A 17,621-nucleotide genomic window follows, 5' to 3' on the forward strand; every position below is an offset into this window, starting at 1 on the left:
GATTTTTTGTTCTGTATCATCAACATTATACACAAACCTGATCCATTGATACATGTTTGCCATGGTAATCAAGCCGTATTGGAACTTCTGATGTAAAACGAAATTCTCTGGGATACATAAAGGAAATTTTATAGTGAGAAACATGAAAAAGGAAAGAAAATTATCTTTCAAAAAAAACCCCCCATGGTTTCCTATCCTCCTGGAATAGGATGCCATACCCTTTTCTATAAACCATAAATCCTCCAGTTACTGTATTAGTACTTCAAAGTGTACAAAATACAGTGACAAATTTGGCTTTTCTTGGTTTATTAAGATCTAGTTGAGGTTAGCATTTATAGTAAATTTAACAGCCCTGCAAAAGTGCTACTAATCCTGCAGATGACATCTTCCCTCAGTTTTCACAGCATGAATTTCAGTTATTAAAAAAGAAGGGTATGGCTAATGATGGTTCTGTGCACACAATTTAGCCCTGCAGCTGGAACTTATTAAAAAATTCTGTTAGTGATGTATGTGATGAAATAGAACCACAGTCCTTCTCTCATAATTGGGCGCTGTGCTGCTTCCTAAAGCACAAATCTGTTAGAGGCACTTATGATCTGAATACACAAGACAAAACTTCTACATAACAATTTTTATAATCACTTCCCAATCAAGACTACATTAAGAGTTTCTCTTGTGATATTTTAATCTCATACCTCTCCCATGATACCCTTTTCCTTTATATACTCTCACCTCTGGTTATATTAGATCTAATTTACATTGTTAGACATAACAGTACAAACACTGGTGTTTTTATTCATTTGTAAAACATCTAATTACTGGTTCTGTAGAAGGCAGAGCTTTGATTTTTTTTCTTGTGCACAGCAGTGTGTAAAAGTTAATAAAGAAAATCCTGTTACCCTCCAGTGACAGAAAAAAAATCTCATTACCACAATCAGTCAAAAGACAAAAAAAAAACCCCAAACACCAAAAAAATGCACCTTGTCATAAGGTCAGAATGCTTTATCATTACACTTCCTTAAAACATTGAGCAGAACAGCTCTGTGTCACTGGAAATTCTGTAACAGAAGTTTACCTGAAAAATACTGGCTGATCACTGTACGATGTCACTTCTTGTGAGAAATGATGATCATCTCCATTAACCACGTCCATAGAATCAATGCTACCATTTTCATTTGCTTGTTTGTGTGATGAGAAAGAAATGACTGGACTTGGGTCCTTAAGGCTGCTGACATGCCTGGGCAAACTACACGTAACTTCAGCACCAGGAGACTTTTTAACTAAGATAAGAAGTCATACACAGTAAACTGACTCATATTTTCCACAGTGATTACAAAAAGATTGCATTTATACAATTATTGTGTCCTTAGTAAGCAATAATTCTTATTAATAGGAATTACTAGCCAGACAATATTTAGATTCTCTTCTCTTAGTAAGATCGTATCGTAGTTATCAATAGAAATTATTACAAGAAGCCTAAGTTGAGGTTTATGAATAAGCATAAATAATTCATCTAGTTTTACAGGCAGTATTGCAAAGTATTTCATTATCTATGCATTTCAGTGAGACATCTCAACAGAAATAGGGAAAGTGTAACTGCTAACAAACTCACAAATATAGTTAATAGAGGAAATTGCTTTTCAACATATACTGATTTTTTACATCAGATGGTGTAGTTGAAGTGCTGCTTTAACTGTACACATACATTGTACTGCTTATTTACAATCCTGAACTCTGTTCCTTTCTTTAGGGCTTACACAACTTCAAGCTATTAGACAGACATACTCCTTTATGCAGGTATAAAATAGAGGTAAATATTCTAGAGGTATTAAATAATTTGTTTTACCAGTAATAATTCCTAATATTATATACACAGTCCTCAATTTTTTCAGACGTTATAATTAAATATGATCTGATTTTGATGAAACCTTTTATACAGTGGAGATCCCAGGTGTTGAAGCTCTTTGATGGTATTTACAAAATACAATAACAAAATACCTAAAGTTTCCGTGTTCTAACAAATTAGTTACTGATGCTGCGGTTTGGTCACTAACATAAGTTTTTACACACACAGAATTCACATGTGAATTTATAGACACATACACACATTAAAGGAGAAAGAAGCAGCACTTTCATGTAAGATTTTTGAACAGTATACCTTCAGGATCTGGAGTAACTAAGAGTTCTACTTCTGTAGAAAGGCTAGTGAAAAAATCCTTCAGGAAAAACAAGGCATCCTAATGTCAAAAATAAAATACAGTCAGGTTAAAAAAACAAAAAACAACAACAAAACCCCCACAAAACAAAACCAATTCTCAAAAAAATATTATCTACAATGCCAGCTCTTTATTTCTATACAGATAGGAATCAAAACACACTACTTCTTTTCAGCCTCTAACATGTGCAGAAGCCACACAGAATTCTAGGACAGAAACCAGAAAGATCCCCTTGGTTACTGCCCCCTGCTACATACAATATGATTTCATAATCTATCTAGCTCTGTCTTAAAATTCCAGGGTTGTTTTCATCATCTCTGCTCTCATTTTGGAGACTGTTCCAGAACTCAAGTGTTTTAATGGCTACACATTTTTCTCTGATTTCTAATAAAAAGCTATTCAAGTATAGTTTATATTAGTCTGCCAATGTCAGACAAATTATTCCACATCAGATCTCACCACTGCTTCATTATAAGTCATTAATCTCTCTGCTGCTAATGTCTTGTTAACATCTGAAAAGTTATTACATCCCATTTTCTTCTTTTGACAGATGCATCACACTGGTGTCTTGTTCATCCTTATCATTAATGACATCTGGACTATTTTTTTTTTTCCTTTTTTTTTTTTCCAACTGATAAGCAGACAACTTTAGTAGTAACAACAAGAAATTCTAACGTTACTGCATGCAGCCCTGTGCTTCCAAGAAAGCTGTAGTTAACCGTGCAGAAGATGTAAAGGTGAATTTTGTTTATGATACAAAAGAGAAAAGATTTAGGAAAGTAATCAAAAAGGAATGCATTTCCTCACTAGATGGCAGTATTTCTATGCTTTTTTCCTATATGAAATTATTACAACCTTCCTGTATGAAATTATTACAACCTATACAGTGTTCAATTTTTCTAACAGTAAAATGAAAACCTGGTCTCTAACGTGTACTGAGGGAAACAGAAGGTAGGTATGGAACTCCTCATTATGCTCTTGGGGGGAAAAAAAACCCACCATAACCAAAATCCACATCTCTCCGCAGATGACAAATTAAGCAAGAAATGCCTCAACAAAGAATAACTGCACTTTAAATTGGAATGCACAAACACGTGTAGCTTCCTTACTGGTGCAGAAAAAACACCCAACTTTTTCTTGAGTATATGAAAAATACTTCATACAAAGGCTCGCTAAAGAAAGTAAAACAATTTCTCCCACTTCTGTTCTTCATGCCACTGCAGTTGATAGCAAGACCAAAGCCTTCAGAGTCTAGAGGTAGTCCCAAAGCATCAAGTGCCCTTGACTAAAATGCTGTGTACAGCTTCTAGATTAATGATTAACCTTTTTCAATTAAAAACACCAAAGTCACTTCATGAACAAAGCAAGATCATTCAAGAATATGCTTTTTACAAGCCATAATTCCAAAACATTTGAGATGATCAAAAATCTCAGGAGGTAAGCTGTTACTGAGTAAACAGCCAGGTCTGCAGATATTCTTAGTTTTTAGACTAAAAAAAGGCTAGTCTCTGTAAAGCTGGAGCAGAAGGCAATTTCTAACGTGCATATAAACAGAGTGGCACAGATCCAAAAGGTATGTGTGATTTTTCATATATAAAAAAAGGTTTCAAACCAAGAAAACATCCCCATAAAATGTCTATAAGTATCTGGTAAAAAAGCCCAGTAGCATTAAATAAACCTAAAATTATTTTGTTTTCGCATTGGCACAACCAACCTGGTCAATATTGAGGCGAAGTGGCATTAGTGAAACACGTAAACAACATTCCTGCGGGGATCTGCCAGACTCTGGGCGGACATGTAATGCTTTAACTGTTAACTGAAAAAAAGCAGGATAAATAGAAGTAATAACATTCACAATTATTGCATCTCAGAACACGAGTTAGCAAAAACCTTTACTGCAAAACCTCTGTACTAATCTGACAATACTAGCTTTATAATTGGTAAGTAGAAAGAAAAAAAAAAGCCTACTATGGATATTATAAAAAAGGAAAGTAAAATAGGAAACCCCCAAATTCGTAAATCCTTTATACAACCAGTAAAACTACAGTAACTACAAGTCTGCATGTGTAGTGAGAAGTGTAATCATACTCACACAAGCAGATGGTTGTTCAAAACAAAATGCAAAAGCTACCAAAGCAGTCCTGCACATCTACTTTTTTTAAAACGGCAGAATCTCAAAACCATTAATACCTGCCATACTAATATTCAAACTGATTTTTTAATTAGTTTTCATATCCACAAGGAGCAAAGCAAGTAGCTACAAACAAGTTATATTACTTCAGTGTTCCATGACCTCATATTCCTCCTTGTGCAAGATTAAAAAATGTATACAATCCCCACAATGACAGTTCAACCACTATAATTATAATGAATTAACATATTTCATAATGATACCATGTTTGAATGTGCTTTTCTGGGCATCTCCTTACTGCAGTAGAGATAGAGAAATTTATTCATCTGTGATGTAGCTAAACGATCTCTGATCTCCAGGTCTTGAACAACAAAAACCTGTCGCGACACTGGCTGCTCCAACAAACTAGATTCACCTCCTGAAGGGTATACCTCATGCTGGAATTTCACCTTGTAAACAGGGAAGAAAACCAGCATAATCAGCTTCAATGAAAAACAGTCTTTAACAATTGAATACTTTAATAAAACCAACCAACCAAAACAAAAAAAACACACCACCATACAAGAACTTTAAAACCTATCTACTACCTTAAATCTAAAGGAATAATATTAGGATTTCAGAAAACTATTCAGATTTTTGCATATCTACCAGTAGAAATCTTCCAATTCCTAATTGTGTACATGTTCATATTTTAGGACACCAAATTTAAGCCAAAACAGAGCCAGTGTGAAACCAAACAAGGTTTGCTTTTCATTTTAATATCAGCTCTGCTTTTTCCTCTCAATCCTGACATCTCTCTTACATCATGTTGAAGACTGTACTAGGCAATCTTGCAGTTCTTGAATCCTGCACTTTTTATGCTTAGTAAAGTAAGGTTTCTTCCCTACTGACAAGCTTCTCAAGTAGCTTCTTCCAATCTCAGATTCTTTTTTCTTTACTCACTTCAGTCCATATAAATTCTGATCCATTACCTTCCTCAAATTCTAAAGTATTCTGAATTCTCTCCTTTTCCTCATCTCTTGATGGAGTCCTCATTTTCAAAGACTGTGGTTACCTACAAGTCATTCCCTGCCTCGATAACCCCCATAGCATCCGTGCCCGCAACGTAACGCGGCAGAGCACGCACGGCAAGGAGAGCAGTGCCCTCTACTGGCCAGATACTGAGAAACACTAAGTGCCCTGTACTCAAGGTACATGTGGTAACGAACATCTGAAGTGTTGAAAAGAAAAATGGGTGTTTATCATAAACACTGCTCAGAAAATTCACGTTTCCGACATCTTCTCCTTAATTTCTTGTTTAAATATTATTATTAGTCATTCAACCAAGTTAAGGGTACAAGTAGGGAAAGACAGGCTTTATGCCTCAGCACTAACACCAACTCTAAATACCTGCAAATTGAGAGAAATCATTATTACACTTCTATAAAGACGTTTTCTACGTGGACTATTAAACGCTTCCTTTTTTCCTCTTTTTTATTGCAATGTTATTGTTTTTCCAGGAAAGGCTAAAATAAGTATCAAACATTTCTGGCAAGCTTGACAGAGCTTCTGAGCTTTAGAAACTATGTGGACTATAAAAGGCATTTGATTTTATGTAGTGCCTTTCATGTTTATGGAAAGGTTTGAAAAAACCTTAAAAGGTTTTGTTATCCATTTAACATGAAATCTGGTTAATTCCTTGCCAACATTCTTCACAGGGCCAGAATCAACCACCTAGTTTCTGTGTACACAGGCTCAAAAACCCAAAACATACTTATGCCTAGAAAGTGCTAAATACGTTGAGAGAAATACATGATATTATATCAGGATGTTATTTAATATCCAGTTATCATCAAGTGATACACTGAGCGTCTCAACTCATCTACATCCCTATTTTGCTAGAAAATTTAATTTCCTAATAGGTGTATCAATTAAGAGAACTGAAAACAGAAAAACGTAACAGCAGTTGCAAAACATAGTTATAATAAACAAAAACTTAAGGAATATCATAATACACTTTATCTTTAGAAACATCTTTATTCAGCAAGTAAACAATACTATGCTAGAAGAACAAACATATTTTTTGTCAAACAAATTCTAAACTCGTCACCTTCAAAGTGACTGCTTAGATGTAGATACTAATGGAAGAAAACCTGCTGAATTCTAATGGAAAGCTGTTATCAAATACATGCAACATGCAAAGATAGTCACACACAGATAGTCATGCTGAAGATGTTTCTGTCATTCACCTTGCTTAACTGTATTTCCATCAGAAAGTCTGGGTTTCTTCCTCTTCCCCCACATGCTGTACTCCGTCCATGCCTCGTTGGTGTATGAGAAGGAGAACTATGGGGACTTCTGGAGAAATAAGAAAAATATACTCTCACAGACTAAACTTAAAGCTATCTCATTGTTAACCTAACACTAAAAGCATATATGTTTCACCATATATAAATTATTAGCATTTTAATGTTTACAAAAGAAAAACATACTAGAAAATACAAAAAAAAAAATATACTGGAAGCTGTATTACTGTTAACCAAGTATTTTCTTTTTGTTGTTCAAGGAATGCATACTTAGGCAAAATGCTAGGTGTATGCTTCCCACCAAATTATCGTTCATAAAACATTTCCTTAATTTTGACTCTTTATCTTATATGACATCCTAAAAACCAGACTCCAGCTACCATAAGACAGTCTCTTATACTCCTTTAGCCTTAATCTCTTCAGGAACATTTAACTTATAATACAACCCTTAAAACCAAGCCCATCCCGCCATCCCCAAAAAAACCACCAGAACCAAACACAGCTTGTCTAAATTAAAACACAGGAAAAAACACAATCTGGTGTGCAGAGCTAAACTGAGTAAGAAGGTTCCACACGATCTTTAAAAGTTCCTTCCAACCCGTAACATTCTATGATATATTTCCTGTAACACAGAGCGAAGAAGCAAGTGACAGAGACTTGAGATTGCATAGCAAGATTACTTAATTTTCCTTTGATTTGAGGTTATTTTTAAATGTTCTAATCTACACAATTACATACAACACTTACACAAACACTTACACAAAACTTTTTGCTGGAGATGGTGGTGGTGCAGTCCCAAAATCCCTTCCACCATAAAGGTGCCAAATAAGAGAAATTTCCTTTACAACGTAGCGTACCAGTGGAACAGGAAAATGAAGGGGAGCTTTGCTTGTATCTGTTTTTTTTATAGGTTGGCTGAAATGATTTTCTTTTATGATAATTGCATCATCAACCATTTTTTTTATTACTGGCTCTTCTTCTTTTTCCTAATTAAAAAAAAAAATATATCCCATTGAGAGGGTGAAATCTGCTTTCTTTCTTTATGGACATTTTTGTTTAATTCTTTCTTATGGAAGGAAAAGAAACTATAAAAAAAGCTTATACAACAAAGGCTTGGTTTAGGAATGATTCTTAATCAAGTAACTTAAAGGCACAAGCATGTAAGAATAAACTAGAAGCTGAGAAGTACTTAAAAAAAAAAAAAAAAACGAACAAAACAAACCTCAAACCGTAAACAAAATAAAGAAGTGAAAACAAACAAAAAGCATTGGAAAAGCCTAAGCTACCATATTAGCCCTTTTGGAAACAAACAAGCTCAAAGATAACTGGAAAAATACAGCTTCTAATCAGGGATTCAGAACTAGTTCTGTTGATTAAGTAGAATACAACCAGAGATACTATGAAAAATATGAACACAAGCTGTCTTCAGCAAGTTCAGCAGTTTCCCAAATCTTTTAATGCAGTAGACAGACAATGATGTAAAGGCACACACACGAGCTTTTTTTTTTTTTTGAGGTTTTGCAAGGAATATAGGCCTATAAAAGCATCGAAAGCTTAGACTATGAGAGAAATTAATAAATAATTAGAAGATGTGCAAAGCTGCTATTTTGCTAAATACTGTATTTTCCTTAAAAATTTTTTTTGACTATGCCATTAATGTAAGTCAAAATGGCAATGATAAAACATGACTAAAATGTAGAGAAACTACCAATACAGTTTACTGTAATATTCAGATCCAAAAACATACTGCTGAGATATAGAAAAATCATACATATTTGAAAATATTTGCAATCCTTCCTAACAGTAACTACACGTGCAGTTCAACAGAAAGATTATTTTCCTATTGCTCTGCTCACTGATAAAAATACCACAAAAGCATATGAAGTGTAATTTGTCCAGATTCTACATAGGCTTTCCTCTAATTCAGTTTATATATGGATTTTTTAGTAACACTGAAATCTTCTTACAGCAACAGCAACTTTGGGTGCAAAAAGAATGCAGAAGTCATCACTTTCTGCAGGAACATCTCCCATGGCCTCATTTATCAGGTGATGAGTGAATGAAGCATAAGTGGGACTTGGATCTTGTGAGACGTTTCCACTTTCGTCTGGAAACAGGAAGAGATCTGAGCAAGATGGCTCCTGAGTTTGAGATCTGTCATCCAGAACTCCTGGGAGTTGAAGGAGGGTGGAGAAAAAACACATTTCAGTGGAACAATCTTTACAAAATATGACAATATGAACAAAATGGCCTAACGGTTAACTAAAATTTGTTACTTCAATTACATCAAGGGAATTTGTTTACTACATCTTGAATCAATTCCTCCCACAAATAAATTTTTGAAAAATTTTAACTTGTCTACCGTAAACTGCAAGTGATTACAACAATCACAACTAGTTACTAGTAGACATGAACTGACACAATACAGAAAAGCTATTTGTAAAAAGCCCACAGATTAAAATAAAAAAAAAAAAAAAAAAAAGAAGGAACACTCACCTTTTTGTGTCCAAGTTTCTTATTCTGGTAGTAAGACCACAGAATCAATAGCTTTCAGTACTACACTGACTGCTCACCTTCCAACATCAAAAAGAGGGCCAGATATCATGGAAATAGTGAAATGCTCTACTTGCAGTAAAAAATCCTTAGCCAATTTAAAACCGGGATTTAACTCTAGCCATGATGCAGAAGCCATAGTCCTGTGATAAAAATCAGTTATCTTGCTCTATCTGCTAACTGAAAGATTTCCTCACAGCTAAAGTTCTTTCTGTGACTCAGAACTCTACCATCCTTCTGGACTGCTTTCATACACGGAACAGAGGTGTCCGATTCCTCCATACTGCAGCATGCCATACAAAACTTACACCCATGCTAACTTACACTCCTTGAGAATCTGGGGTTTTGATTAAGTCCCACAAAGATTCCTTCCTTGCCGTTTTCAGTATCTCAGTAATATGTATTTGGCTCAAATGTTAAATTACTTTTACATTACTGTTAATACAAGCAAAATTTGTTTGATACTTTGAAGACTTCAGACAAAGGTACACGCCCGTTCTTGTTGCATCATCTCTACATACACAAAACTTCCAATCCCATTTTCGCTCCAAAAAAGTTGTCCTTTTTGTGTACTTATGCCTCCAGAGGATTCTTACCATTAGACTCTGGCTTCATGGCAGCAGCAGTCTGTTGAGTCTCAATTTCCTCCATTGCATCACTCATCAAATCCCGTAAAATCTGTTGCTCTGATTCTGCAAGGCCTGGTCCGTGGGAAGATGGCTGGCTAAATGTCTCTACCTGTAGGAGAGGAACACACTTACATCGTAGGCAATTGCAATATTGTGCTGAGTAACATTTTGCTAGAACGGCTTGATATGCAGCTCAAATTTTAAGAAGTAACACCTTAACTTTATAAATAACCAAGTGAGCTGGAAGTCCAAGCTCGATGATTCATAAGGTAGGTTAGAACATTATGGTTCAGGGTATTTGGATCCTCAGAGTACCTGGGACAGCTCGTGTATGTCCTGGAATTTCCTTCTTTAGACAAGAATAAAATACAATAGGTAAGCAGCACAAAGTATTTTAGAATATTAAGAAGTGACAAAAGCAGAAAAAAAGGCACTGTTTTACTCTTAAAATATATTTAAGTTTAAAGCAATCTATTAATTTCTTTGCAGGAAATCTCACATTCTTTGGAAATAGAATGGGGATATCAAAATTAAAACATACTGCCAGGAAGCATAAAGTATATATTATGTTACCATTTTATACCTTCATTTTTGGCTTGCTAACTCCACGTTTAATCTCTGTTTTAACAGGTGGATGCAAATCACCATAGCTTGCAATATATTGTATGAGATTCATTAGTGCAGCACATGAATCGGAGCAAGTACGAATATGGATTACATCACTGGAACAGTGCAGTTCAAAGCGTGGTTTAGTCTAGATAGCAACAATAGAAAGGTAAGAATACACTTCAAATTAGCCCAAGGTGCATAAAAATAGCATCTATACACAGTTGCTTTTAAATTAATTTACTAATTTAATTAACAGGTCAAAAAGGATGTTAAAAATAGTACACAAATTGAAAAAACTTCCTTGATTCTCAAGTATAATAAAGTACTTTTCCAATCACAATCTGTCATGGACATTTTATATTTTATTTGTGATTAAATACTTACTCTTTCCTCATCAGAATCAGATTTTACTGCTGTAATGGTTAGTTCCAGCAGACCCATATCCATAACACGAACATAATCTGAATGACAATTAATTAAAAAAGAGAGAGAGTAAGAGAGAGAGATAAGATTTCATAACAAACATCATCCTTACTATGCATTTTTGGTTATTACACCATTAGAAATAGCATAAGCAGGGATCTTTTTTATTAAAACGCTTATATCTTGTTTCTCCTTCTTTTATGAGGATTACTCTCAGAGTTCAATTTTCAGCCACTCAAATCAAGAACTCAAATCTTTTCAATCCAATATATCACTCCCACTACCACCATCTGTGTGCAGTGTAATCTTTTAAGATATTTATCTTCATCCCATCTGGCTGAGTTAGAGAAACAGAGGCACAGAGAAGCTGGGTGACTAAGCATCCTAGCAGGTTTTTTAGTTGAAGTGAGAGAGGACATTTTCACATTGTACTAATCTTTCAGTACCATTAATAATTTATTTCTTATATATATGACACGGGTATATCTTTACTCTGCCCTTCAGTAGATATTCTCTTACCTAAACTAAACACACATATTTTTGGGCACTGGGTTTCAGTTTCTCCAGTTCATCTGTTAAATATTGATTCAAGTTCCTCAGTCCTTAAAGGTTGTTGTACTATATGAAAGGGAGAAAACCAGCGAATAACATTCTTTTCAGAACCTAGAACTCTGTGCTGTGTAATGTCTTTCAAGTTCAACTATATCTCTCTCATAAAATGAGATCTCTTTTCTATGAGGATTTATTTCTGTGCCAACTCCAAATTTATAAAAATACTCTTTTTTCAAATACCCATTATGGAAATCTAACACGAAAATTATGAACTTGCAAGTTACTGTTCTCTGACACACAAATCTAGAGCACTCAGATTTTCAGCAACACTGTATTACACATTCATATTCAACCTGCTGCTTTTTATCTCCTCAGACTCATCTTCAATAACCTTTATATATGCTGAATATGCCTGTAGTTTTGTTTCTTTACACTTGTAATTCACTCACTTCTGAAACATCCTTACCTCTATGAAGGTTCACCGTAACAGTGTTGCACTTGTCAGACAAATGCAAGGCAGCTTCATCTAAAATTATCCTAAAAGATGGGGAAAAAAAAGAAATGAAATAAACATACCAGAGAAGTGCTGTGCAATTCACCAGACAAAAGGAATTCCTACAGAAAAAAATATTTAAAACCATAAATATATCTAGCATATCTTAAATCCAAACACTTCATTCTTTCATCATCTCCAGATCCACTAGTAATTAACCACTGTAAAATATTTTCACCATCACCGATTATTTTATCTGCATTTTAATTTATATATTTGATTCTTCCAAGAATAAAAAGCAATGCTTTTGGCATACAGATTTATCACTTATTTCCTTTTTTGCCTTTTTTCTTTTTAATAATGTAATAAACAGTATTTGAAACAAACTTGTCTATAAGGTTTTATCAATAGAAACAAGTAACTTGGCAGATGTTTTGCATCAGAACAGGTGTAAGAGAATGAATATTCAACTACAATTGCAAGAAAAAAATCATTAAGAAGTTAAGAGAAGTTCAGTAATCACTAAATATTTCCTCAATATACCATCTCCAAATAACACAACTTTAAGAAATCTTAAGGTGCTGCTAATTAACAAAATAGACTCACTTCAGGACATCTTTCAACTGCATTAAAAATTGGAAAGTTTCTAGTTGTTAAAGAAAGCAAACCTAAAAAAATATATTTCACCTAATACAACAGAGGAATTACACATGAGCGAAGTATATTTCAAAAGATGTAAACCAGTGTGATAATTTACACAACATGAATGCTTTGTAGGTCAAAAAGTCAGACTGGCACTACAATTTTTACAGGAGCTTCCATGTTTCACAGTTGCTTAAATTATACCTGAGAGTAGAAGAGGATTTATCTACCGCAACACTGCTGGAAATGCTGAAAGTTTCAACAGTAAGTAGCGATCTGACTGGCAAAAACAAGGGCCTAACAAGAAACAGAAGGAAAAAAAAAATTAATACTCTGTACCTATTTAGAAGTCTTATAGGTTACCTAAATAGGTCTCCCCAGGCCTAGGCAAGCGTTTAGCCTACTTCATATTGCTTACGGTTTTAGGGATTTCTGTTAAGTACTTTTTCCAAACAAACCTAAAGAAATAATTCTTAACAATACACAAACTCCAACATTCCTAGAGAATTAATACATAGCTGCAGTGCCACCAAGTGACATACACTTGCATTTTATTTACCTGTAATCAAGAGCACAACTCCACAGATGTACATGAAAAGTTGTAATTGTAGCTGGAGGATTATATCCCAGAACAGGCTCATCAGAAATATTCAGAAAATTTAAAATCTAAAAATCACAAACATATTATAATACTTTTAATATCTGTTAAATTAATAAACCATTATGTATTAGAAAGGAGAAAATCTGTAACAAGTATGACAATAAAATGTTTGATTAGTAGAAGGAAAAGAGTGAACAAATCTCAGATATTTAAAGGTACTTAACCAGTACCTGAATATGGAAAAGCATGGAACATAAACAGGGTAAAATATAAAGCACCCAAACTGCTGCCTTAAAGGTACAGAAAAGATCAATCCACAGACACCTAAGTGGCTCTGTGCACAATGTCTCACAATCCATTTTTAAAGCATTGCCCAAATACAGTTTCATTCATCTTTCTTTGTAGTTGTTACTGTAGTGCCAGTTAGTATTTTCTTTGTTCTCTATCTGAAAAGTCAACTTTTCTTGCAATACTGTACATTGTTACAGGGATCTTCAAGTTATCTTTCTTCCTCTTGGGGCAAGGAAAGGGGGGGGAAATATGCTCAGAATCAGAAATACGTGCACATGCTCTGTATATGCTGCTTTCTCATGTATCACTGCATAAAATAAACTCCTATCCTCCTCTAAGATCCGTCATAGTTCTATAGTGTAACGGATTTGGGAGAAAAGTTCTTTTCAAATTATTCCAAGCCTGGAGCATATGAACACTGCTAGCCTCCTCTACCTACTTCTTTGGTTGTCTTTTTTTATTTCCCCCTTCCCCCTCCAAAAAAGATTCCCAAGTACATTACAGGCAATATTAATTGAGCAAAAATTCACAGAGCAAAAAAGCAATACGGTGTAAAGCAGACTACATGATCACATGTATCTACAGGAACACCGTGCTGAGAAGAAAGTAATGACAGCAGAGTCCAAAGCACCAAGTTCAGCTCCATGCTGCTATACAATAAAAACACACCTAAAAATAAACAATAAATATTTAAATATATAAAAATAAATATAAAAATAAAATACAAAAGAAATAGAAATTAATTAAAAGAAAGTAAAAAAAATTTAAAACCCCATACATACTGGAGGATAAGCAGGATAAACTTCAATGTCAGGCTTTACTATCTGTAATCCAGTATGGTGTCAGTACATGCAACTATACTGCTACATAGCACGTCCTAGCTCATGCGTGTTTACACACAGCTTCTGGATCAAGGGTCTCTAGTCCTGTTTGCTAAGCTATACCTCTGCATGCATGCATATCAGTACAACCCTTCTAATTCAGAAGTTTGAATTCAAAGCATTTATGTAAACTGCTGCTCACTACTTCCCCAAAGTCTCCTTCTTCATTACTGCTATTGAATGTAAAACAGGAAACTGACAAGGGAGAGATGGGACTTGAGGAATGCAGTGAGCAGAAGGGAGAAATACATAAACGCTTTCAGTGCTGCAAGTAGGATGTTGGGGGTTTTTTTTGAGGTTTGTGGGGGTTTTTTTAAGTCAAGGATTATCCAATACTTGGATAGCATTGGACTGCTGAGATTTTCCCTCTGAACTATAGCAAATGAATACACAAGTAAGATTTAAGAGGAAGACTACAGTCTGTCCAAGGTCTCAAAGAGACACAATAAAGAATAACACTTTCAAGAGCAGAGTAAAATATTAAGACACAGCCAAATGCAAAGATTTTCCATTGAGGTTTAGTTTGATATTTAAAGCAGTTGTTAAAGCAATGAGACTCAAAGTGAAGGTGTAATCGAGAAAACTGTAGCAACCTGACCTGTTCATGCCAGCTTAAACCTGAAGGCAGTACTCTGTGTTGAAGGGTGGCTCCTCTTAGTCCAACAGCAACTAGAAATTCCTGCAAAAGAAAGTTGCACAAGTTAGTTTACATGAAATACATGTAACTATTTGGCAACTGGATTATTAAACACAGTCATCCTTCTGCTCCCAGAATCTCCAATTGTCTAGAAATGAAGAAAGGACTGGGCCAGGATTAAACATTCAAAAAACCTTGCTTCCTACTACAGAAACCCTAGATAATACAGTCTTAATACTTTTTGCAAAAGGATAGTATAGAAATTACCATTTTGTGGTGGTGATAGGAAGGCTACCTGTTCATATATTCTGATATTCACCAGAAACTGCCAGAAGCATCAACCACATGTAGTGCTTTCATACAATGTTCAAATTTGAGTCAATTGAGCCCCCATGACATTGCACTGGTCTGCAGAGTCCTTCTTCTCTAGATAATTCTACCAACCTGTTTGTAACAACTATGCCAGCTAAGAGGTCATCTTCTAGCCATGCTAGTAAACGCTACTGTCAAAGCCAAACATACCACTCATTTACCAGAGACACTCCAAAAAGGTAAGCCGAGTCTGCCTATTAGGCGACACTGTTAGTAAGCTGAGCAAAAAGCTTTTAACTCTTTATACTTGTTCTTGCTTGGTTTCACACCAGATTAAAACTCAACCAAAGAAAAAGAAGGAAAAGAGTCAACTGGCCAAGAAATACATTCGGTAAAGAAATACAGTGGGATCAGCAGAGGGGAGCATTACAAGAATTAGTATATTATGCTGATACTAAATTTTACAATCCACCCAAAAGATTCTAACAAAAAAATTATAAATTGAAGATGAACGACTCAAAGTTTTATGTTTTCTTCATCTATAACCCTTGTAACCCCACATCTAAATACTTCCATATAAACAAATAACTCAATTTATAAAAACACAAATATAAAACCGCAAACCTTTGTATTGCTCTCCATTTTATCAGATTGGATTTTGACTGCAACAGTCAGCATACTTGGACAATCCACTCCTACACCATCTGAAGTAGTCCTACTAAGACCATCTTCTTCAGAAAAACAAATAGTAGGTTCCAACCAATGGGGACGTATTGTGCTGGGCAGTCGTACTTCAGAGGAAGGGACAACCCCATCTACCATGCCTGCAAAGAGATTTTAGAATGAGTCACCTCATGCTTCAAAGCTGTTACTAGTGAAGAGTTAAGGAAAAACCTTTTTATGGTAATTAAAATAATTTAAAAGGCATTAACAAAGTTACTCATGCACACTGACAACCAAAAATTGTGAACGAGAGATTACAGGTGACCCAATATTTAAAGCCATGGTTCTAGCTAAAATCTTCAATGTGACTATAGGGTTTGATTGATTATTTGCCCAACAAAATGGCAAAGCTGAAATAAAGGACAGAAATCTATAGGTTATGTGGAAAGACAGGAATACGTCTCTCCTTTTAATTTTATGAGATGGTGCCACGTTAACCTTTAAACACACTACAATTAAGCCTTGCACTGAAAATCCATTCACTTGACTACCACTGATTCTGAGACATTTGAGGGGAAAACCTTAAAAGGTTTTACTATATGGGGGTTACCACCCATACAAACTACCGTCACCTTAGAATTCTTCACCTGCTGACCCAGGAAAGATACAGCAGCCACTGGTAACCTGTACCTTTTTAAACTAAAAAAATCCAACAATGTGTAGGAAGTGTGCACTGCAGAATAAAAAACACACTGTACAGCTACTTTGCCAGAAGGCCATAATATCTTTAAAGACCAGCACTTGCCAAGGAAAGTTTGAGCTGAATTGTAACTAAATACAGTCATTATGAAGTTGCATTACTGTAGTACTTAGGAGCATTAGCCACGGCCTAAATCTAATGTGCCAAGTGATACACTATCAGATGATGGGGGGGAGGCAGGAGGAGAACAGCATTTTCTCCTAAAAAGATTCAAGCTTCTCATTTCAAATTGAGTCCCAAAAGCTACCTCAATCCCACTCCTACCTTGATGATATAAATTGAGGCTGCTAGAATGGAGACAAACATAGTGTCTGTCCTCAAAGCCTTCATATTTAGTCACGCTGAAAAGTGAACCACTGTTGAACTCAAACCAGAACTCGCCATATTTTCCTTCCACTGTACTTCCATCATCCTGCTGAAGGGAGAACAGAAATGATAAAATGATTACTTGCCAAGTTTGCTGCAGTTAGTCTGAGCTAACATAACGCTTGCTACCAATACATATTTCCCTGCTTGCATTTAGTTATTCTCATGTAAAGCAAACAGAATCACTATAATACTATGCTGCATTATTGTCTAATTATAGTACAACAGCATGAAGATTACAGAATTACTGTTACAAACACTTGTTCCTTCCAAAACCAGTACACATCACATGAAGGCGACCTCACAGTCAAAACAACAGAACAACTTGCAGCCCCTGTGTCTCACCTTTACCTCTGTGAATACTGACACTAATCCATGTGTCACGTTTAGCAGAACAGACAGAAAGCTTTGCGAGTTCTTATTCTGACAGTCAAGCTTCTTCCTTCTGCGTGAACGGTAGTTTGGATCAACAGTGGAATAATACTGTAGTGTTTCTTCCTCAGATCCACTCTCATCATCTAATAGAGAAAATGAAAAATAAATAACTCTCTGGCTAGTACACATATCAATAACTCAT

General features: G+C 35.1%; 1 protein-coding gene across 4 annotated transcripts in view; it reads right to left on the bottom strand.

Moving 5' to 3' along the window:
• ATG2B (autophagy related 2B) overlaps positions 1 to 17,621 on the bottom strand; it is a 48,233-nt gene that overhangs the window by 8,425 nt on the left and 22,187 nt on the right. For 2 of the 4 annotated variants that reach the window (XM_027777067.2, XM_013305289.3), the window contains exons 20-37: positions 17,390 to 17,562; positions 16,943 to 17,093; positions 15,880 to 16,079; positions 14,905 to 14,985; positions 13,093 to 13,199; positions 12,738 to 12,830; positions 11,865 to 11,935; positions 10,808 to 10,884; positions 10,398 to 10,568; positions 9,782 to 9,923; positions 8,600 to 8,802; positions 7,392 to 7,618; positions 6,576 to 6,684; positions 4,611 to 4,796; positions 3,931 to 4,032; positions 2,159 to 2,237; positions 1,076 to 1,280; positions 38 to 107 (exon numbers count right to left, since the gene is read on the bottom strand). In XM_027777067.2, coding sequence (XP_027632868.2) covers positions 38 to 107; positions 1,076 to 1,280; positions 2,159 to 2,237; positions 3,931 to 4,032; positions 4,611 to 4,796; positions 6,576 to 6,684; positions 7,392 to 7,618; positions 8,600 to 8,802; positions 9,782 to 9,923; positions 10,398 to 10,568; positions 10,808 to 10,884; positions 11,865 to 11,935; positions 12,738 to 12,830; positions 13,093 to 13,199; positions 14,905 to 14,985; positions 15,880 to 16,079; positions 16,943 to 17,093; positions 17,390 to 17,562 — 2,447 coding nt within the window. The remainder of the gene's footprint in view (positions 1 to 37; positions 108 to 1,075; positions 1,281 to 2,158; positions 2,238 to 3,930; positions 4,033 to 4,610; positions 4,797 to 6,575; positions 6,685 to 7,391; positions 7,619 to 8,599; positions 8,803 to 9,781; positions 9,924 to 10,397; positions 10,569 to 10,807; positions 10,885 to 11,864; positions 11,936 to 12,737; positions 12,831 to 13,092; positions 13,200 to 14,904; positions 14,986 to 15,879; positions 16,080 to 16,942; positions 17,094 to 17,389; positions 17,563 to 17,621) is intronic. The other 2 variants (XM_055817447.1, XM_013305290.3) reach the window with 2 other exon arrangements.

This window comes from Falco peregrinus, chromosome 1 (assembly GCF_023634155.1).
Source record: "Falco peregrinus isolate bFalPer1 chromosome 1, bFalPer1.pri, whole genome shotgun sequence".
NCBI lineage: Eukaryota > Metazoa > Chordata > Aves > Falconiformes > Falconidae > Falco > Falco peregrinus.